General features: G+C 48.2%; 1 protein-coding gene across 1 annotated transcript in view; it reads left to right on the forward strand.

Moving 5' to 3' along the window:
* FBN3 (fibrillin 3) overlaps window positions 1-22,890 on the forward strand; it is a 157,704-nt gene that overhangs the window by 14,998 nt on the left and 119,816 nt on the right. The window contains exons 2-6 of the mRNA XM_060275350.1: window positions 112-380; window positions 8,520-8,602; window positions 10,695-10,793; window positions 14,742-14,837; window positions 16,108-16,203. Coding sequence (XP_060131333.1) covers window positions 202-380; window positions 8,520-8,602; window positions 10,695-10,793; window positions 14,742-14,837; window positions 16,108-16,203 — 553 coding nt within the window. The 5' untranslated portion in view covers window positions 112-201. The remainder of the gene's footprint in view (window positions 1-111; window positions 381-8,519; window positions 8,603-10,694; window positions 10,794-14,741; window positions 14,838-16,107; window positions 16,204-22,890) is intronic.

Here is a 22,890-nt window from a genome sequence, read left to right on the forward strand (position 1 = left end):
GGGGGGGGGGGCATGCTTAGTAGTAAGTATGACTGAAATCATGGACCATGAAGTGCTTGAGAAGTTTGGGACCTTATCTGATTTCTTTTCCCTTCCATCTCTACCTCCCAGCTCAGAAACGGAAGCCCCGATTTCCTGCTGTTGGGCTGCAGAGACCCTCCCGCTGGACCCAAGGTCTTGGTGGCCTGTTTCCTTGCACCCATGATGGGACCCCTGTGGGTGACCCGCTTCTTCCTGGGGTGCACGTCCCTTGCATTCTACCAAGAGTTTGTCAGCGGACAGCATGACGGCGACCTCCAGCCTGACAGATTTGCAAGCAGCTACGAGAACAAGCAGCCCTCCAGCAGAGTGAGGCGGAGAGGCCACGACACTTTGAGAGGGTAAGCAAACGAAAGCCTGGGGGCCGGATCCGGCCCTATCCCGGGTGGCCTGGGAATCAGCGTGTTTTCACATGAGTAGAACGCGTCCTTTTATTTAAAATGCATCTCTGGGTTATTTGTGGGGCCTGCCTGGTGTTTTTACATGAATAGAATGTGTCCTTTTATTTAAAATGCATCTCTGGGTTATTTGTGGGGCCTGCCTGGTGTTTTTACATGAGTAGAATGTGTCCTTTTATTTAAAAATGCATCTCTGGGTTATTTGTGGGGCACAGCTGTGTTTTCCACGCCACTCACGACCGGGCTATAGGAGGGTGGCTTCTGATTTCAGCAGGGAACGGACCATTACGTCACGGTCTTCAAAGAAACAAGCGGGTTTTGTACATCATGTGGGAGCTGTGGGGCAGGAGCGCCGACTTGGCTCCGCCGCGGCTGTGGGTGCCCGGGGCCGTGGGTGCCATGGCCGTGGCACCAAAATTTGTGGGTGCTCAGCACATTCATGGGGAATATTATGGGTGCTCAGGCACCTAGGGCCCCAGGCTGTGGGGCTGGACTATACGCTTTAAAATTATGTTTCTGGGCGAGGGGAATTCAAATCTGCTGTTGTTATTGCGATTGGAGAGCATTCCGCTTGGTAAGTATGTAGGCTTTATTTTATTAAAACGCAAAAGTATGTAGGCTTTATTTTATTTTATAAAAAATGCAAAATATATAAAAGGATGTCATATAGAGGAGGGAGAAAGGTTGTTTTCTGCTGCTCCAGAGAAGCGGACATGGAGCAATGGATTCAAACTACAAGAAAGAGGATTCCACCTAAACATTAGGAAGAACTTCCTGACAGTAAGAGCTGTTCGGCAGTGGAATTTGCTACCAAGGAGTGTGGTGGAGTCTCCTTCTTTGGAGGTCTTTAAGCGGAGGCTTGACAGCCATATGTCAAGAATGCTTTGATGGTGTTTCCTGCTTGGCAGGGGGTTGGACTGGATGGCCCTTGTGGTCTCTTCCAACTCTATGATTCTATGATTCTATTTGTTTGTTATCTTATATTTTGGAAATGGACATCCAGGTGTTTTTTTCCTTTAACTTTTAAAAACTTTTTTGGGGGCCCAAAAGAGTGGGGGCCTAAATCCGGCACAGGTCTGTCTTCCATTTCTTTCCTTTCCCAATCTGCCATCTGAATATTATACCCCAAATCTCTTGCCCAGTGCATCATTACTGAATGCGTTTTAAGCATTCGTAGAATCATAGAATTGCCCCTTGGCTAAGAAAGCTGGGCAGAGCGCATTAAAAGCCACTGCATTTCAAGGAAAGCCAGCTGTTAGATGGAGGCATTGGAATCCATTAATAAACTTGCCAGACGGGGTCATGGGTGGCTCATCCTTTGCAACAAAAGGTGGCTGTTTGCCTTCCATTTGGTGCTGCAGCTGGCGAAGCGTCTTGCAAAGCAAGCCTGACTCTCCTCTTCCACCAAATGTCTTTGCACTTAAATTGGTTTGCTGAGCATTTCCTGCCCCGGGTGTTTCGTACTCCCTGCATTCTGTCACGTTTACAGATTGCTCCCTGCAAAATACAGTGGTACCTTGGTTCTCAAACTTATCCCGTTCCGGAAGTCCGTTCCAAAACCAAAGCATTCCAAAGCCAAGGCGCGCTTTCTCATGGAAAGCAATGCAAAACGGATTAATCCGTTCCAGATTCTTAAAAACAAGCCCTGAAACAGCAGTTTAACATGAATTTTACTATCTAACGAGACCATTGATCCGTAAAATGAAAGCAATAATCAATGTACTGTACTACAAAATAAATAAGGCAGTATTGTAGATGATAAAAATTAAAAAAGTTAAAAAAAACATTTTTTACCTGCACTGATTATAGTTATTGTTTGGATGGGGGGCTTTTATCCATTTCCGCAGTCACGCAATCGATCAATCGGTTCACAAAAACAAATGAACTGGAAAAGTCTCAAAAACAAAAAACGCAAAATAAAAGCAAAAACAAAAGTGCCAAACTTGATCCGTTCCGGAACTCTGCTTGACTTCCGAAATGTTCGAAAACCGAGGCGCAGCTTCTGATTGGTGCAGGCGCCCCGGAAACAATAGCCGACAGCCGCATCGGACGTTCGGCTTCCGAAAAACGTTCAAAAACTGGAACACTCACTTCCGGGTTTTTTGGCGTTTGAGAACCAAGGTACCACTGTATCTCAGAACAATTTAACTGTTGAAAACATCAGTCGGCCCGTCACATTTTGTCAGCGGAGAAACTATTGGCCATCACCAAATTGCAGAAATACGAAGAGGTGTGTTTTTGCATCCGTGGCCCACAGCGCACCAGAACCCCAGCTGTTGCACCACGAAATTTTGTCCGAACTATTGGGCAGCTAATACAAACAGGAAAACCTTGGTTGTATTCAGAACCAGCGTGATGTCGTGCTTAGGGGAAAATGTTGGCATGGGATGGCTCAGTTTTTAGAGGACAGAACTCTTAATCTCCGGGTCGTAGGTCAAAGATTCCTGCATTGCAGGGACTAGATGATCCTCTGGGTCCCTTCCAACTCTATGATTCCATGACTAGGACAACGGGAGACGAGTTCAAATTCCTGCTCAGCCATGAAGCTCGCTGGTAACGCTGGGGGCTAGTCACTGCCTCTCAGGGTTGTTGTGGGAATTGAATGAGGAAGCTGGGAAAACAAAACTCCTTCTTTACAATACATACTGTAAATACTCATACTAATATTCTTTCGTTTCTATGGGTCTACTCCCAGAAGGACTAATATTGGATGCCAAGCCATTGCTCTGGTGTTTATCAAATGAATGCCAGTTATGTGATTACGTAAAAACGTAGAATTGTAGAGTCGGAAGGTACCCCCAAGGGTCATCTAGTCCAACCCCCCTGCAATGCCAGAATCTCAGTTAAAGCATCCATGGCAGATGGCCATCCAACCTCTGCTTAAAAACCTACAAGGTAGGAGAATTCATCAAAACACGGGCCGCAGTAGTAGCATTAAAAAAATAGTCTTTTTGGACACCCGTGATTTGCTAGTCCCCAAATTGGAAAAGCAAAAAAATCCCAACCAAAGAAGAATGGCAACTTAAACTAATGGAATACACACAGCTTGCAGATTTAACAAATGGAATAAGAGAACAAGAAGAACATATGTTTAAAGAAGACCGGGAAATGTTTACTGATTATATGGGTGAAAATTGCGCACATTTCAAAACGCTGGTCACACTAAGATAAATTCAACAGTGTAGATAAGTTTTGATGGATGTAACGATGGAACACTGAATGGTTTAGTTCCTTTAAAATATGCAGGGATGGAGGGTATGCGAAATGAAGCACGGAAAGAGAAGAAGTCATTGATTTAAAAGTAAAGGTAAAGGGACCCCAGACCATTAGGTCCAGTTGTGACCGACTCTGGGGTTGCGGCGCTCATCTCGCTCTATTGGACAAGGGAGCCGGCGTACAGCTTCCAGGTCATGTGGCCAGCAAGACAAAGCCGCTTCTGGCGAACCAGAGCAGCACACGGAAACGCCGTTTACCTTCCTGCTGTAGTGGTTCCTATTTATCTACTTGCATTTTGACGTGCTTTCAAACTGCTAGGTTGGCAGGAGCTGGGACCGAGCAACGGGAGCTCACCCCATCACAGGGATTCGAACCGCCGACCTTCTGATCAGCAAGCCCTAGGCTCAGTGGTTTAACCCACAGCACCACCTGTGCTGATTTAAGTTTGTTTAAATTAATATGTTGAAATGCAAATGAGAAAAAATCTAATAAAAGCTTCTTCTTTGGCGATCACTCGTAGCCAAGTAAGATTGTCTTCCATTAACACTGTTTTAACAATGGGTCCGTAAGTGACTGTGGAGGCCAATTCTGGATCCACACGTCCTTCCACAGTGGGGACATTGGTTTCCGAGTGGGAGTTGATTCCGGTGTGGATTTGCCAAGCGTGCCTTCCTCTTAGCACGTTTCTCCCTTGCGTCCTGAGATCGAGTGTCTTCAAAGCCCATGACACCTTTGGCAAAGGCTGTTCTCCAACTGGAGTGCTCGCAGGCCAGTGTACACACACACACACACACGGAAGGAGAATTCATCACCTCCCAAGGGAGTCTGTTTCTCCTTTAGAAAAAAAACCGACAGAACATGCAAGGGGGAGAACTTTGGATTGGAGGCAGGCAAAAATAGACAGGGAATGGAAACTGTTCGATCCTTGCATCCCTCGCTGGTGGCTGGAGAGCCAGTTGGTGTTTGCCATTGCACTCAGATGTACAGGTATGGTCCCATCAAGCCCTTATCAGGACATCCATGCCTTGTGATTACAGAGCCTCTACCTGTACTACCTGGTAAAGGTAAAAGACCCCTGGACGGTTAAGTCCAGTCAAAGGCGACTCTGGGGTTGCAGTGCTCATCTCGCTTTCAGGCCGAGGGAGCCGGTGTTGGTCCACAGACAGCTTTCCGGGTCATGTGGCCAGCAGGACGAAACCGCTTCTGGTGCAACGGGACACCGTGACGGAAACCAGAGCGCATGGAAACACCGTTTACCTTCCTGCCACAGTGATACCTATTTATCTACTTGCACTGGCATGCTTTCGAACTGCTAGGAAGGCAGGAGCTGGGACAGAGCAACGGGAGCTCACCCCGTCGCGGGGATTCGAACCGCCGACCTTCTGATCGGCAAGCCCAAGATGCTCAGTGGTTTAGACCACAGCGCCACCCGCATCCTTTACTATAAGCATGCTCTGTTGTTCTTGGATTTGCGTGTTTGTGAGAGAGAACCCGTCCCCCCCCCTTCTAACCCCCACCTCCAGCCCATAATGTAAACATACAGCAGATGTATTGATACAAAAGCTTCAAGCAAAGGTATGTCTGAGGCTGAGGTCCAGCCCACACACATCTTGGGACGAAGCTTCACTTCGAACTGGGGCTGCTCGCTTCCCGGCGAGCATTTCCAGGGTCGTGCTGCTGTACAACGACTCGTTCCCAGGCTTTTTCTTGGCTTGGAGGTTAGTCCCCTTTGAGTTCGAGGAGTTTTACTCCCAGGTAAATGTGGACAGCGGGGGGCCTTGCTGTCAGGGGAGTCTGCACAGCATCGCGAGCTAAGTCAGCCGATCACAGCTAGGGATGCGAGAGGAATTTGATTCCAATTGCATTTGAAGGCCTGGTTTACTCTTCCCAAAACAATACGGGAACTGAAACGCAGAACGTTTGAAGGAGGAGTTATGGGAGCCATTTTCAAATATCTCAAGGAGGAAGGAGCAAACTTGTTTTCTCCTGCTTTGGAAGGGCAGGACTCGAACCCATGGCTTCAAACTACAAGGAAGGAGATTCTGACTCGAAATCAGGAAGAACTTTCGGACAGTAAGAGCCGTTCGACAGTGGAACGGTCTCCCTCGGGAGGTGGTGGACTCTCCCTCCATGGAGGTCTTTAAGCAGAGGTTGGATGGCCATTTGTCGTGGATGCTTGAGCTGAGATTCCTGCATTGCAGGGGGTTGGACTAGATGACTCCTAGGGTCCCTTCCAACTTTATAATTCTATGGTTTTATCATTCTATCTTCCAAAATTCACACTTATTTATTATCATCTTTTTAACTTTTCAAAAATAAACAAACACATAGATTTCAATACACAGTAAAACAATTTTCTTCGTTAATTTTGTTGACTTCCCATCCCCTTTTCCATTGTGTTTTTATCTCTCTCCCTCTGCCAAACCCTGCCTTCTGTCCCTGATATCTCAACAACAGTGCTATAACCTTTGAGTTCTTCCGTTGCTCATAGAATGGAAGGTATCCAAGGGTCATCTAGTCCAACCCCCTGCAATGCACAAATCACAGCTGACGAATCCCTGGCAATGGCATGCAGCAGGTTCTAGGGTCCGATCTCCAGGTCGGAGTCGGAAATCGCCTTTGCCTGGAACCCCAGGAAACTGCTGCCAGTCAGATCAGGCTCAGCATGAATCCAGCTCCCCAAGGATCTCACTCTGTGTCAGGAAGTTTCAGGTGTTTGCTCCGAACAACCACAGAGACAATACTGTACAATACTGTACTGCGGGGCCGCAGCGTTTAAACCCCACCGCGCTGCCGGAGCTCGTTCTCTTTATCCCCAGTTCGCCGGAGCGAACAGAAGCACCCGCCCACCCGCCCCTTAATAAGAGAATAGGGGGCGCTGCTGCGGACCTGGTCGGTTGCCTGGTTAGTCAGTGGACCGGGTAGGACTTTTCCCATACTGGGCTAGCCATGATGGGTTTTTCGCCTACCTCGTAGCATGTCGTCACAACTTAGGTTAGGCGGTTAGGCGTTGGAAATTTGCATAACAATAGGATGGAGGAGGGGCAGAGTGCGTCATCACCTGCCCAAATTTGGAGAAGTAATTCCGTTAAAGGATTCCGGGGGCGAGGCTTGGTCCAGAGCCGGGAGTAGCCAGGGCCGTAAGGCACGCCCCGTACGGTGGCCACAGAAGGAGTTCCGGTTGATCGGCATCGCCGGGTTCCTTACTGGTGGTTAACTTCTCACGGACTTCAACACACGGGTTGGAGTCGGTTTTAGTCTGATAGGTTCCAACGCCTAAGCCAATTCCGCTCAACATGCATATTTAATAAAGTTGTGGCCTGAACCACCCAATTTAACCTTTAAATTCTGTGTCACGTGTCTTATTATTACACTGATCGGAGGGCATTGCTACACAATCGCCTTTGCCTGGAACCCCAGGAAACTGCTGCCAGTCAGATCAGGCTCAGCATGAATCCAGCTCCCCAAGGATCTCACTCTGTGTCAGGAAGTTTCAGGTGTTTGCTCCGAACAACCACAGAGACAAGTAGCATCCAGGTAAACGCCACAATCTGCCCATCTACAGGTTCGCCAGCTGCTTCAAGCAGGGAGCAAACAGGCTGCTTGGACGAGTGAAACCAACCACCTGTCTCCTTGATCCTTGCCCATCCTGGCTTATAAATGCTAGCCGGGAAGGGCTGGGCGATGGGCTTCGTGGGGTGAATGCTTCTCTCTGTGAGGGAGCCTTCCCAGACCCGTTGAAAGAGGCGGTCATTAAACCGCTTCTTTAAAAAACATCTTTAGATGTGGCCAATATGGCCAACTATCGTCCAGTCTCAAATCTTCCATTCTTGGGCAAGGTGATTGAGCGAATGGTTGCTGAACAACTCCAAGCACGCCTGGAAGAAGCGGACCATTTGGATCCCTTTCGGTCAGGATTCAGGCCTCATCATGGGACTGAAACTGCCTTGGTCGCACTGGTCGATGATCTCCGGCAGGCTAGGGACAAAGGTGACAGCTGTTTCCTAGTCCTGCTGGATCTCTCAGCGGCTTTTGACAGGAGGCGGGCAGGTGTGGAGGACTCCCTGGTCCTGAATGGGGTAACTGTGCCCTTGAAGGACCAGGTGCGCAGCCTGGGAGTCATTTTGGACTCACAGATGTCCATGGAGGCACAGGTCGATTCTGTGTCCAGGGCAGCTGTCTACCAGCTCCATCTGGTGCGCAGGCTGAGACCCTTCCTGCCCGCAGACTGTCTCGCCAGAGTGGTGCATGCTGTAGTTATCTCTCGCTTGGACTACTGCAATGCGCTCTATGTGGGGCTACCTTTGAAGGTGACCCGGAAACTACAACTAATCCAGAATGCGGCAGCTAGACTGGTGACTGGGAGCAGCCTCCGAGACCACATAACACCTGTCCTGAAAGACCTACATTGGCTCCCAGTACATTTCCGAGCACAATTCAAAGTGTTGGTGCTGACCTTGAAAGCCCTAAACAGCCTCGGTCCAGTATACCTGAAGGAGCATCTCCACCCCCATCGTTCTGCCCGGACACTGAGGTCAAGCTCCGAGAGCCTTCTGGCGGTTCCCTTGCTGCAAGAAGCCAAGTTACAGGGAACCAGGCAGAGGGCCTTCTCGGTAGTGGCAACCGCCCTGTGGAACGCCCTCCCACCAGAGGTCAAAGAGAAAAACAACTACTGTACCAGACTTTTAGAAGACATCTGAAGGCAGCCCTGTTTAGGGAAGCTTTTAATGTTTAATAGATTATTGTATTTTAACGTTCTGTTGGAAACCGCCCAGAGTGGCTGGGGATATAAATATTATTATTATTATTATTATTATTATTATTATTATTACATTTTCGGCTTGTGACTCTCTCATTGACTTTCAGGCCCAATGTCTGCGGATCCCGGTTCCACTCATACTGCTGCCCAGGATGGAAGACCCTCCCCGGTGGGAACCAGTGCATTGTCCGTGAGTATGAGCCAGGGTTATGTCTCCCTTGTGGGAACCAGTGCATTATCTATTACCATAATATGAGCCAGGGTTATGTCTCCCTGGTGGGAACCAGTACATTATCTATTACCGTAATATGAGCCAGGGTTATGTCTCCCTGGTGGGAAGCAGTGCATTATCTATTACCGTAATATGAGCCAGGGTTATGTCTCCCTGGTGGGAAGCAGTGCATTATCTATTACCGTAATATGAGCCAGGGTTATGTCTCCCTGGTGGGAAGCAGTGCATTGTCCGTGAGTATGAGCCAGGGTTATGTCTCCTATGATGAGTGGCAGCCTGTTTCTGCAGAGAGAGAAGCTTCTGGTCTTCCTGGAAGCCCCAAACCACACCTGCCGAGAGCACACTCTCCACCATCCATCAGATGAAAATAGGGACATTTCTTACCCCCCTCCACAACTGACCCTTCTCAACCCCCCCCCTGCATTTTTGGTCCTCTCCCCAGCGTTTCCTACCAGAAGAATGACGATTGCCACCATCAGTTCACCAATGGACCACGGCACACAAGCCCTCGTGTCGTCCTCGAGAAAACCCCTTAATCCCCATCTTATTTTATTTCAGTCTTTGGTAGACTTGCCAAAAGGAACACACACACCAATAAATACATTTCAGAAGGGGCCAAGTTACGGGAATGTCCCTGGAAAATCGGGGCACTGGGGGGTGGGGGATGCAAGAGCAGGAGGAACCAAAAGATGAATGAGTCCCTCAAACTAAATCATACGGGGGCCCCGTGGCTTAGTTTCACATGGCCGGCAAGGAGGGGGAAATTGGAGGAAGGGGGTGTCACCGAGGGAGAGGCAGCGAAAAGGGGTGTCAAAGAGAAAAGTGTTTTTACACTAGAGCCGCCATATGCCTGGGATTTCAAAGGCGGAATTGACATCTGGGGAAACGGTGCGGTTTTTAAAATAAATAAATAAATAAAGCACAAAAACTTTGGGGTTTGTCTAAGCTCAACAATTTCAGTGGTTTCCTAAAAACAAATGGAAATCTCCCTCTAAGATTAGTCCCGCCCCCCCATGAAGATCCTCAAATTACACAGCCAGAAAAGTTGGTTTTGCAAGAGCTCTTTTGTTTCAGCTGCTGGAAGCATGTTCCAGGGCTAAATTATAAAGAAGTTTAACAACTGGTTTGCAAGCCTGGTATATAGGCCCCACTTAAAGCAGCGTTATCGCCTTTTCGACAGTCACGGCTCCACCCAGTGAGTTCTGGGAATTGTAGTTTCCAAAGAGTGCTGGGAGATGCTAAGAGACTCCCACCCCCCCCACCCCTTTCCCAGAGCTATGATTCCCAGAGTTCCCTGGGAAGAGGGATTGGCTATCAAAATGAATTTATTTATTTATTTATTTATTTATTTATTTATTTATTTATTTATTTATTTATTTAGGAATTGGGGACATTTGCCCAGTTTGGGCATCATTTGTATTTGTGCAATCGTATTTGCGAACTGGGAGTTGTATCTCTTGGGAGGGGAAAAGGAGTAGGAACAGGAATTGCAGTATGATACCTTTTTTTAATATATGGTGCAGTTGTGCCCTGAATGAGAGGGAAGTTAGTCACAGTATCACCACAATACGGGTCCCACCATTCCAGAGGCAGCGTTGCGCTGTGGTTAGAGCATCAGGCTAGGATAATAATTGATCACGAATACAGATAGATAAAAGAGGATTTCCTCTACTCAGCTATTTGGGAGACAGGTTATAAAAGTCATAGCAGGAATTGGTACTCGTGCAGGCAAGGGATGGGTGAATTTTGGAAGGAAAGTTGGGAAAGCTACCGTACTAGGAGCAGCAACAGAAGGAGGCCAGCTTTTAAATCTGTATTGAGTTTGCATTCATTCGTATTAAGCCTGTGAAAAATCATGGAAACTCAATAAAAACCATCGGCACAGAAGAGAGGTGTTAGGCTGGGGGACCCGGGTTCAAATCCCCCACTCAGTGAAGCTCACTGGGCCGCTTCCACCTCACAGAGCCTCCTTGGAGGAAAGTTAGGGCAGGGATGAAAGGACAGGGCCTTTAAACTCCTTTTCTCTCCCCCCCCCTCTTTTCCCCAACAGCCATTTGCCGGAACTCTTGCGGAGATGGGTTCTGCTCCCGACCCAACATGTGTACCTGCTCCAACGGGCAACTATCCCCAAACTGCGGCTCCGGAGGAGGTGAGGGGACAGGGGGATGCGCATGTGCATGAGGTGGGCGGCAGGGTGCAACCCCCCCCCCCCGGAGCTTTGCACTGTTGGGGTGTAACCTGCTGGACAAGAATAAGCGCCGTTGCCTGTTGCTCCACCCACTTTTGCCCCAGGCCCCACCCACGGCCCCTAGAAGCCCCGCCCCTATCTGGACAGGAATAGCCTAACTACTGTCGTCTGTGCTCTGGTCACAGATTACTGCAATGCGTTCGACGTAGGGCTGCCTCTGAAGACGGTTCGGAAAATTCAGCCGGCGCAGAATTCAGAGGCCAGGTTGCAAGATGGTTTGAGCATATTGCACCGATCCTGGTCCGACTGCACTGGCTACCGATGAGTTTCCGGGCCCAATTCAAAGTGCTGGTTCTGACCTATAAAGCCTTAAAGGGCTCAGGACCTCAAGACCCTCTCTTTTTTTGGTGCAAAGTTCTCTTACAGCACCCCCCACCCCCAACCTTAATATCCATGAAGCTGTTTCTGCTCTGCAGTTCGCTGTGATGGAGACCCCAGATGTTAGCAATCTCCTCAGCTATGTAAGGAATTCAGGCTTGGGGAGGGGCGTTGGGGAAGGGGCTGCATTGCCTGAATTCCTGTGGTCCCTGGGGGGTCGCTGGGGGAGGGAGTTAAGATTTCACAAGGCATTGGTGGGGGTGAGGCAGATGGAGAGAGCAGAATGGATGCCGGTTTCCTATCGCTGAACTTTGGAGAGGTTCAAAGCTTTTTGGAAAGCGGTAGGGGGGTGGGTGGGGGGCACACACAATGGTCTTCTCTGCTGTGTTGCATCAGTGGGGAAATTATTGTCAGGTGTGGAACCAGCTAGGGCACTTTTTCCGCCTCCCCTCCCATGGGCAAACGTGCCCCTCTCATCCGGAATTTAGATTATTTTGTCCCGCTTTTTTGCTGGCCAGGCATCATGAACTGCAAGTGTAAGGTGGGGGATTGGTCTCCTACTCCTGAGTAGACTCACTTATTATTATTATTATTATTATTATTATTATTATTATTATTATTAAAATTTGCATAGCGACCTATACCCGCAGGTATAGGTTGCCACATAAAATCACAATATAAAAGCACAAAATACGTCATGGAAATAAGAACAGAGGCAAACCAATAAACCCCTCCTTCACAACACATTTTTAAAAGGGCGCCGGATTCACAAGGATGCAAGCAGGGGGTGCGTTGTTACCTTTTAAAAATAAGGCAAGGTTCCAGTCCTCATTGTCCATTATAAAGGGCTGATTTAAACTGGAATGTAAGAAACTGTTCCTTAGCCAGCCGCGCCATCCCAAGTCAGACTATCTTGTTTTTGTTTGCACTGACTGGCTGCAGCAGTTGTGTTTTGTTTTATTTTTAAAAAGAAACTTTGCCAGGGATTTAAGGACTCTTTGCATTCCAAACAGATGCTCTACCACCAAGCTTTGGCCCTTCCCTTAAAAATCAAGCAAGACTCCACATTTCATGCGTATGAATAACATATGCTAAATCAGACCATTGGCCCTGCTATCTGACTGTCTGCCTCGGCCAGCAGCCCAAGGTATTTGGAGACCTGCGGCAAACCACAAAATGGTGCCCTGCCCCAGTAGGAGCTGGACCTCAGTGTCTGGGCTGGACGATGGGGGTGGAGACGCTCCTTCAGGTATACTGGGCTGAGGCCATTTAGGGCAGGCACCCCCAAACTTCGGCCCTCCAGATGTTTTGGACTACAATTCCCATCTTCCCTGACCACTGGTCCTGTTAGCTAGGGATCATGGGAGTTGTAGGCCAAAACATCTGGAGGGCCACAGTTTGGGGGGGGGGCAGATTTAGGGCTTTCAAGGTCAGCACCAACACTTTGAATTGTGCTTGGAAACATCCTGGGAGCCAATGTAGGTCTTTCAGGACCAGTGTTATGAGGTCTCGGCGGCCGCTCCCAGTCACCAGTCTAGCTGCCGCATTCTGGATTAGTGGCAGTTTCTGGGTCACCTTCAAAGGTAGCCCCATGTAGAGTGCATTGCAGTAGCCCAAGTGGGAGATAACTAGAGCATGCACCAGTCTGCAGGCGGGAAGGGTGGACACAGAATTGACCTGCGCCTCCATGGACAGCTGTGAGTCCAAAAATGATACCCAGGCTGCGCACCTGGTCCTTCAAGGGCACAGTGACCCCATTCAGGACCAGGGAGTCCTCCACAGTTGCCCAATCTCTGTCTCCCAGAAACACTTCTGTCCCTCAATCCGTTAAGCGCCACCCATCCTCCGACTGCCTCTGGAGACTCCAGCCAAAGAAGAGTTTGGAGTAGGGCAGTGAATGGGGAGGAGGTCTGAGAAGAGGTGGGGGCATACCTGCCAAGTTCCTCTCTGAAAAATAAGGGACTGGACCGGAAGTAGCATACCGGAAGTAGCGCGACGGCCATTTTGGAACTGGGCAGAGCAGCATCAAAAGTCGCTTCTGAGCATGCTCCGCCCAGTTCCAAAATGGCCGCCGCACCAGAATAAACCGGGGGGAAACAAAAAAATCAGTTTTTTCGGCTGGGGACAGCTGGAAAAACGGGGGTTTCCCGGGGAAAACGGGAGACTTGGCAGCTATGGGTGGGGGGCAACCTGAGATGGAGGCAAGGCTTGAGAAGAGTCCTGTGGGGGCACATAGAGTGTCCCAGAGGGCTGCTTTCCACTGCCAGGCCTGAGGCTTACCAACACTGGCAGGCAGCGGCTCACTCAGGCAGAGACCTTACCCCAACAACCCACCTAGGCTCTTTTTGCCGCCATGACTTGTGGCTGTGAGTTCCTAAGGCGAATTCTTCATTGGATGTGCAAGGTTGGTTTCATTGGGTGACCCGATATGAACTAACGCTTCGGGCCAAAATATCGCCGGCTCCCTTGCCCATGCCAAGCTTCACCATTAAACTCCCAGCAAAGAAAGAATGGATACTAAAACTTATGGAATATGCAGAAATGGCGAAACTTACCGGAAGAATAAGAAATCAAGATAACAAACTTTTTATAGAATAATGGAAATGGTTTATTGAATATTTACAGACAAATTGTAAACAGATAAAAACATTGTCAGGATTATTGTAATAACCTGCAGCTTCATAAGAGTATATATTTAAAGAAGATGAATAAATGAGCAAATTAAGTTAATTTGGAATATGCAGGGTATATTAAAAATAAATTTAAGGAACTGCAGAAAGAGGGGGAAGGAAGTCAAGCTTTGAAATGTCAAAATGATTGTAAAATCAGTGAAATGTATAAACCTAAAAAGTATACAGTGGTACCCTGGTTTAAGAACAGTCCTGTTTACGAACGATTCGGTTTACGAACTCCGCAAAACCGGAAGTAGTGTCCCGGTTTGCGAACTTTACCTCGGTCTAAGGACGGAATCTGAACGGTGGAAGGGCACCAGCAGCGGGAGGCCTCATTAGGGAAAGCACGCCTCAGTTTAAGAATGGTTTAGGTTTAAGGACGAACTTCCGGAATGGATTAAATTCGTAAACCGAGGTACCACTGTATACATATATATCTATATATCTCTATCTATATATCTCTATCTATATATCTCTATCTATCTATCTATCTATCTATCTATCTATCTATCTATCTATCTAATCCCCATTAAACTCTCCACCGTTGCATCTCACCATTCTCCAGTGTGGTGTAGTGGTTAAGAGCGGTGGACTCGTAATCTGGGGAACCGGTTCGTGTCTCCGCTCCTCCACATGCAGCTGCTGGGTGACCTTGGGCTAGTCACACTTCTCTGAAGTCTCTCAGCCTCACTCACCTCACAGAGTGTTTGTTGTGGGGGAGGAAGGGAAAGGAGAATGTTAGCTGCTTTGAGACTCCTTCGGGTAGAGATAAAGCGGGATATCAAATCTAAACTCTTTTTCTACTCTCCTTCTCCTCCTTGGCTGCCTCCATAAACCTGTCTCCTGCTTCCTCCCCCAGTTCAGTCCTGCAATGTGAGATGTATGAATGGAGGGAGCTGCAATGAGGAAGCTTGTCTGTGCCAGAAGGGATACACTGGGACCTACTGCGGCCAGCGTGAGTACCGGGTTGTGTGCATGCTGTTAGCTCGGAAAAAGGCCAAAGAGCAAGAGCAAGCCCTAAGCTGAGATAGGCCTTGCTAAGCCTTGCTAATATGGCTCATGGTTGGGGAAGATGGGAGACAAACCAACAGAGTCAAATGATAAGGCAGGAGATTCCAACTCAACATCAGGAAGAATTTTCTGATGGCAAGAGCCTCCCTCGGGATGTTATGGACTCTCCTTCCTCGGAGGTTTTCAAGCTATCTGCCATAGATTCTTTAGCTGAGATTCCTGCATCCCAGGGGGTTGGGCTAGAGGACCCTTGGGGGTCCCTTCCAACTCTACAGTTCTATGATTCTACGCTTTTATGACCCTTCGGAGTGCCTTCCTGCTCTGTGATTCTATGAGCCAAAAGACTGTCACAGAAATGCACATGTAGCCGGAAGGCCTGGGAAAAAATAATGGAAAAAATGCACGGGTGAGGCAAAATTGTGTACCGAAAATGCATATACCAGGAGAAATGCGCATGGGACGTTACCCGACTTCCTGTGCCTTTCCTTTCTATATACATGGAAATGTAAGGCTGTCGACATGGTGCAGTACGCAAGGCCACCAGCAGGTGGCCCCTGCAACTCCTGTGTGAAGGCAGATTCTCATTCCTTGGAGGTTTTTAAGCAGATGCTTTAGCTGAGATTCCTGCATTTCAGGGGGTTGGACTAGATGATCCACGGGGTCCCTTCCAACTTTCTGATTCTACAGTTCTATGGTTCTCTAACTCGCACACAGACCCCCTCCTAGCCGCTTGAATAACCAATGCAGATGACCAAAGGGTGTGCATTTTTTTCTCCTCATCACATCGCTGGGCTGGGCTGGGCTGAGCGGAGTGGTTTAAATCCCTTTTCCCGTCGGAGTGCCACTCTGGGAAAGGAAAGCCAGGCCCTCTCCGCTCTTCAGATTATTGATATTACCTACTGCTGACAACTTGCTTGGTGGTGGGATCAGGCACGGCTTGTGGAACAATGCTTTGCCATCCCTCCTTTAAGCCCCCCGAAGCCCCCTGCCTCTCAGGCTTCACCATCCCCACCCCTTCCAAACAGCCTCCCATCCCTTTTGGCTCTCCGCGTTCAAATGTCCCGAGCGGCAGAAAGGAGGAGCGGAGACTCTGGCCGGCCTTCCGATTCCCCACTGTACGACGGCATTTCCTGGAGAGCTCTCCTTGATTCCTGGCCAACGCAAGCACCGTCTTTTTCACTCTCTCTCTCTCTCTCTCTCTGCTCTCTGCACAGCTGTCTGCGAAAGCGGCTGCCAGAACGGAGGTCGGTGCATCGGGCCAAATCGCTGCGCTTGTGTGTACGGATTCACGGGGCCCCAGTGCGAGAGAGGTAGGTTGTGGCTGATTGTGCATCTTATATGTCGTCTGTGAAGACGGAGGCCGTTCGTACTTGTGTGGGGCTGTACCCAACTTCCTCTGTCCACCAGGGCTCTCGCGCCGGCAGACAGGTGAGTTTCAATATTGTGCAGCCGAGGAATCCAGCGCTAGAGTAATTCGCGGGGTTCCGGCTGTGCCACGAAGTTCCCAGGAACTGCCTCACACATTCTCTTCTGCGCAAACATGCACAATTTTGCCAGTGGAACAAGGGTGACATTAAGTGGCTACGACTTAGCTCTACGCCTGGCCCCAACGTCTTCTGAAGCCATCGCTCGAAGTCAGAACCTGGACGGCGCTGAACATCGTCTCTGGGACAGAATCAAGAATGTATGCTTTCAGGTTCCCAAAATAACATCAATGCTACGTTGGCTGAAGCTGACAGGGTTGAAGCCAGCTAAATTCTTCTCCGAACTGGCCCGCTGAAATTAACAGGTGCGACTCATTTAGGTAATTAATTTCCACGGGTCTACTCCGGTGTGTAGTCCAATTCTGGGCACCCCAATTTAAGAAGGATGTAGACAACCTGGATCATGCGCAGAGCAGGGCGACCAGGATGACCAAGGGTCTAGAAGCCACGCCTTATGAGGAACGGTCGAGGGAGTTGGGGTATATTTAGCTTGGAAAAGGTGGAGATGTGATAGCCGTCTTCACATATCTCAAGGGCTGTCCCATGGGAGAGGGAACATGCTTGTTTTCTCCTGCTCCAGAGGGTAGGACTCGAACCCATGACTTCAAACTACAAGGAAGGAGATTCCAACTAAATATCAGGAAGAACTCTCGGACAGTAAGAGCCGTTTGACAGTGGAACGGTCTCCCTTGGGAGGTTGTGGACTCTCCTTCCTCGGAAGTTTTTAACCAGAGGTTGGATGGCCATCTGTCCTGGATGCTTTAGCTGAGATTCCTGCATTGCAGGGGGTTGGACTAGATGACCCTTGGGTACCTTCCGACTGTACCATTCTATGATTATGTAGCTGTAACTTAGCTCTGTGCTGGCTATACTACCCTAAGTTCTTCTGAAGCCATCACTCAAGTCAGAATTCGGAGAGCACTGAACATTGTATCTGGGACAGAATCAAGAATATACTCGCTCAAGTTCCAAAAATAGCATAAACACTGCCTTGGCTACGATCGTCTGGGTTGAATCCAGCTAAATCCTCCTCTGAATTGGCCCGCTGAAATTAACAGGCACGACTAATGTAGTCCATCGACTTCAGCGGGTCTACTCTGAGTACAACTTGGTTAGCTTCAACCCAACTTTCAAGGCTGCATCATGAAGGCCTCTTGAAATTCTCCTCTGAGTTTGCAAGCAGGGAAACAGAGACACACACACACAAACTATTTCACCTGATTCCTCTGCAAAGAGGAGAAATCCCCCAACAGTTTCTCAGAGGTGGAGCTCAGGCATCCTTCTGGGGCAGTGGCTGGGTGGAAGAATGTGCTGAATAAATAAAATAAAATGTAATAGTAATAATTATTATTCTATGATTTGCACCCTACCCATCTTACCGGGTTGCCCCAGCCACTCTGGGCGGCTTCCAGCGTGTACAGAAACATAATAAAACATCAAACATTAAAAATCCCCCTATACAGAGCTGCCTTCAGATGTCTTCTAAAAGTTATATAGTTACTTTTCTCCTTGACATCTGGTGGGAGGGAGTTCCACAGGCCGGGTGCCACTACCGAGAAGGCCTGATGTATCCAGAAAAAAAATGCTGCAAATGAACCTTGTTTCTTTTGTAATGGGTTGACATTGCCGATATTCTCTCTGGGGAGGGAGGAAAATGTATTTGCTTAGCTCTGTTGCCCCACTGGACGTTTGGCACTGAACGTCAATGGGGCTTTTCTGCCGATTGCTGTTTCTCCAATTTAGCGCTGAAAAGTGGGTTTTCCCGGGGGAAAGAGGCAGGGCAAAGGTGAAACTGCTCCGACTTGTGACTAGGAATCATGGGGAAACCACCTGGCTGTGTGCTTTCTAGGGCAGGGGGTCTGTGGAAGTGTGGGTGACCCCTTTCAGGGAAAACCCCACTGCAGTACCTGGGAGATGGGGCTCCCTCTATACAGAGAGGTTCAGGCGAGGTCCTCAAAGACCTTTAAAAAACAGAAAAGAATATTGCTGAGCTTTTTGTGTGAGTCAAACTTCTGTCTTCCTTTTCAAAACGCGTCGTTGTCTTATCCTGATCAAGCTTTTAACGTACAGCATGAATGGGATATTGGTCATTTGAATGGCTTCCATTGCAGCTTCAGTTCTGTTTGTTTATGTCGTGATGTATAGGTCTATATATATTTGTAAGCTGCTTGGAGTTTATGAAGCATTGTTTAGCAAGGGTGCCCAAACCTTTTTCAAAGAGGGCCAGGTTTGATGAAGTGAACATGCGTGAGGGCTGGCCAAAGTTGTTGAGCTATTTCTTGGATTGAAGTTGCTGAGCTTTTTAAAGGATTTCACCCCAGGACATATACCCCAGGATTAGGCCCCCCCCCAAACAGACTTTGGACATGCCTGGTTTAGGTTTTCTTAAAGCACCGTCATACGTATTGCGAGTCGCATTTAATGCATAGCTGCCAAGTTTTCCCTTTTCTCGCGAGGAAGCCTATTCAGCATAAGGGAATTTCCCTTAAAAAAAAGGGAGAACTTGGCAGCTATGATTTAATGTTAGTCGTGCTCAGTGTTGACCCGTTTACACAGGTGGCGCTGTCGTCTAAACCACTGAGCCTCTTGGGCTTGCCGATCGGGAGGTCGGTGGTTTGAATCCCCGCGACGGAGCGAGCTCCCGTTGCTCTGTCCCAGCTCCTGCCAACCTAGCAGTTCGAAAGCACGCCAGTGCGAGTAGATAAGTAGGTACCACTGCGGCAGGAAGGTAAACGGTGTTTCCGTGCGCTCTGGTTTCCGTCACGGTGTCCCGTTGCGCCAGAAGCGGTATAGTCCTGCTGGCCGCATGACCCAGAAAGCTGTCTGTGGACAAACGCTGGCTCTCTCGGCCTGAAAGTGAGATGAGCGCTGCAACCCCATAGTCACCTTTGACTGGACTTAACCCTCCAGGGGTCCTTTACCTTTTTACCTGTTGAAATCAAAGGGTGTGACTTACATTCCGGGATCTAATCAGAAACCAAGATGGTTTCTGTTAATCCGGGACCAGCCCTGGAAAATAGGGACACTGGGTGGGTCTGCCAGGAACCATCTACAAAGGTCTTCACATCCCTTCTTCTCTAATTTTTATTAAAACATTTAATAAAGGACTCTACAACCTGGAAATAAAGACAATGCACATACTTTTGCAAATCTTTAATAAAAACCTATTTAAAAAAATAAATAAAAACAACAACCCAATAGCCCCTACCCCCACAAAAACAGGGCATAGGGTGTAAATCAGATCAACCAAAGGCCTGGTTAAAAAGGAACGTTTTTGCCTGGCGCCTAAAGGTGTGTAATGAAGGCACTGGGCGAACTTCCCTGGGGAGAGCATTCCACAGATGGGGAGCCACTGCAGAGAAGGCCCCGTTCTCGTGTTGCCACCCTCCGGAACTCTAGAGGAGGAGGCACACGAAGGAGGGCCTCAGAAAATGACCTCAGGTTCCGGGTAGTTTTATTTGTTCAAATAAAATCAGATGCATAGCAACATGTTGAAAGAAGGCAGCCTGAGATGTATTCAAATTGTGACGTTTAAACCAGATTGAGAGCCTTGTAGATCCTAAGTGCATGGCAATCGTTGTTGCCCTGCACCCATTCCGTGCCTCGGGCCAACTTTGGAGGAATCTTGCGACGTACAAAAGCCTTGAATCAAATGCTCCTCCCTCCCTCCTTCCCTCTCCCTCTTTCGCTTTGTGGTGAATGGATTTGGCCTTGGCTCAGAGCTGGAGATGAAACAAGCTTCGCAGCTGTGTCTACACACCGACTGGCCCCAGCCAAGACAAACAGAGGGCTTGCTGTGTGTGCCGCAGAGATAGGATAGAGTTTCAAAGCGCCCTCTCCCTGCCAGCCTCGCTCTCGGCTTCCAGCAATGAAGAACCAACAGTCCCCCCCACAGATTTTCCCCTCCCGGGGGTGCGGTCCCCTTCCATTTCCCCAGAGTGATGCTCAGCTGTCAATCAGATGATATCCCTGGGTGCTGTAAGCTGATGCGTAAGGATGTTCAGTTCTGTGTCAACTGCGCCCGTTATTGTTTTATTTATTAAGTATTTATGTATTTATTGAGAGTTTCCCCCCAAAAAAGAAAATGTTTATTTGGTTTTCAGAAGTTTACATTCTGCACCATCAACAATACCTTTACTTTATCCAGTGACTTCCCATCTCGCCCCCCCCCATGGTGTTCTATGTTTAACGTTGCATATTTTAATTTATATCTCTCCACGTATTATTAGCCTTCATGTCTTTCTCCTGTTGCTCTTTTTTAAAATTTTAAAATAAACTTTATTGAGATTCAAATTAAAATAAACACAGACATAAACTCATACACACACTTGAAATAATAATGAAAACATACAAAATCATATAAAATAAGAGATCTAATATTAACAATAAAAATGTAACTTGAAAATTAAATTCATACATTCAACTTAAATCCAACTCAAATTGTAATACTCTTAAAGAATTACGAGTAAAAGCAAGACAGAAAAAAGAAAGAAAAAGGGGAAAAATGAAGAAGAAAATACAGACAAAAATTCTTCAGTCATTCAAACCCAAAATTATTATAGTCATAATATTCCAAGTACACTCCTCCTATAATCTCCTTTAATTATTTCCCTTTATCTCCTCCCCTCCTATTTGACTTCTGCTGTTACTCACATTTCAAATCCTGCTTGCGTTTTCATGCACTTATAATAGTTCTTTAGATATTCTACGAACGGTTCCCAATCCTCAAAGAACCTTTTGTCATTTGAATCTCAAATTCTCGGGTTTTTGATTGGCACGCGAAGTTCAGTTTCTTTTGCATGGGACGTCAAAGGAGAAGAGTACAGCCGTGCCTCGGAAGTCGAACGGAATCCGTTCCGGAAGTCCTTTCGACTTCCAAAACGTTCGGAAACCAAAACACAGCTTCTGATTGGCTGCGGGAAGCTCCCGCAGCCAATCGGAAGCCCCGTTGGACATTCAGGTTCCAAAGAATGTTCACAAACCAGAGCACTCACTTCCGGGTTTTCGATCGTTTGGGAGCCGATTTGTTTGGGAACCATGGCGTTTGAGATCCAAGGTATGACTGTAGCTGCTCTGAGGAAGTCACAAGGAGATGGAAGGAATTGCCTGTTTCTTAGAAAGGAAAGGAGATTTCTGGACTGGCCATTTGATGCAAAAAAAACAAACAAACCCCAAACCCTCCGTTCCTGTTTGTGTGCTTTTTTAAAAAGCAAAATCAAATGGCTGGCACTTTCCCAATCCCACCTGTGCCAAATTTCCCCTCCCGAGGGCCCTACATGCCAAACCCACAAAGACCCACACAGTGCGGGGAGGACAGAGAGACAGAGAGAGACGTCTTTGTTAAGAGAGGAACTTGGCATTCTGATTGCGGTGCCCACTTCAGAGGCAATTCGCTTAATGAGGAGGGTTGTGTAAGTTCCCACTTGGGTCATTTCCTGCCCTTAACAGACACTTATTTTTGTGATGGGGGAGCTGGAAGAAGTGGGCTGGCTGGCGCATCTGTATCGAAGCTGCTCCAGCCGCATTTGGGAGCGCGAGGGATCTGGAAGGCAAGCAAGTGGGTCTCAAGGACTTGGTGTCAAATGGCAAAGGGAGGCACCGTGGTCGCGAGGCTCCGTCATCGTCAAGGGGGTTGGGGCGGGGATTTGGCTGAGGTTCTTTGGAGAGTTGTGGGGAGAAATTCCCTCCATTCAATTTGTGCTTCCTGAACCAATGCACACACTGAAATGTGGCTTTCCCTTCAAACCCCCCCATCCCTCCAAAAAAATTTGCTTCCCCAAGAAGCACACAACGTCCCCAAGAATGAATGGGTGAATCTTCATTTGCGCCAGCCATTGGCCATAGCAATAAAACGATACGATATACAAAGAATAGAAATAAAAAGTCAATTATATAAAATACATTTTAGGGTTTTGAATCAATAGTCAAATAGTGGACCTTATTCTGATTGCCCCAGCTAAAAACCTTGCAACCTTTTGCTGTCACCTGCTCATCTTGATCTGCCCAGAGAAAGGACACTGGGGCAGTGGCTGGGCGACCCGGAATGGGCAATAAAAGAGGGGTGATAATCTCATCCCTCAAGTCTTTATCAAGAGGGCAAGCCAGAAGGGCATGCGCCACTGATTCGGGACTGCCATCTCGACAGGGACAGCCAATGGCAATACATTCAATCTTGCAAGAGTAAAAGCGTTTCTATATTTCAGAATTGCTCGGTTATGCGCAGGGGCGGAGCTTCAAGGACATGGCGTGCGTTCTGGGGGTGGGGCGCGCCGCACACAGGGGTGGGGCACGCATTTTGGGGGCAGGGCGGGCAGCCATGATGGCGCCCCTGGGATTGTGCTGCCCGGGGCGCCCCCCCGCCCCTATCTTCCTACGCCCCTGGTTATGCAGATAGGGTGCCAGAGAGTCGAAATGGGAAGGTGGAAAATAGTCATACCATGGGCAAAATTTCCTTATTTTGGCCAAATTGTTCTGATGCTCGATATCATTTAGGCACTGACAAATTAGACCGTT

Source organism: Zootoca vivipara, chromosome 6 (genome assembly GCF_963506605.1).
Source record: "Zootoca vivipara chromosome 6, rZooViv1.1, whole genome shotgun sequence".
NCBI lineage: Eukaryota > Metazoa > Chordata > Lepidosauria > Squamata > Lacertidae > Zootoca > Zootoca vivipara.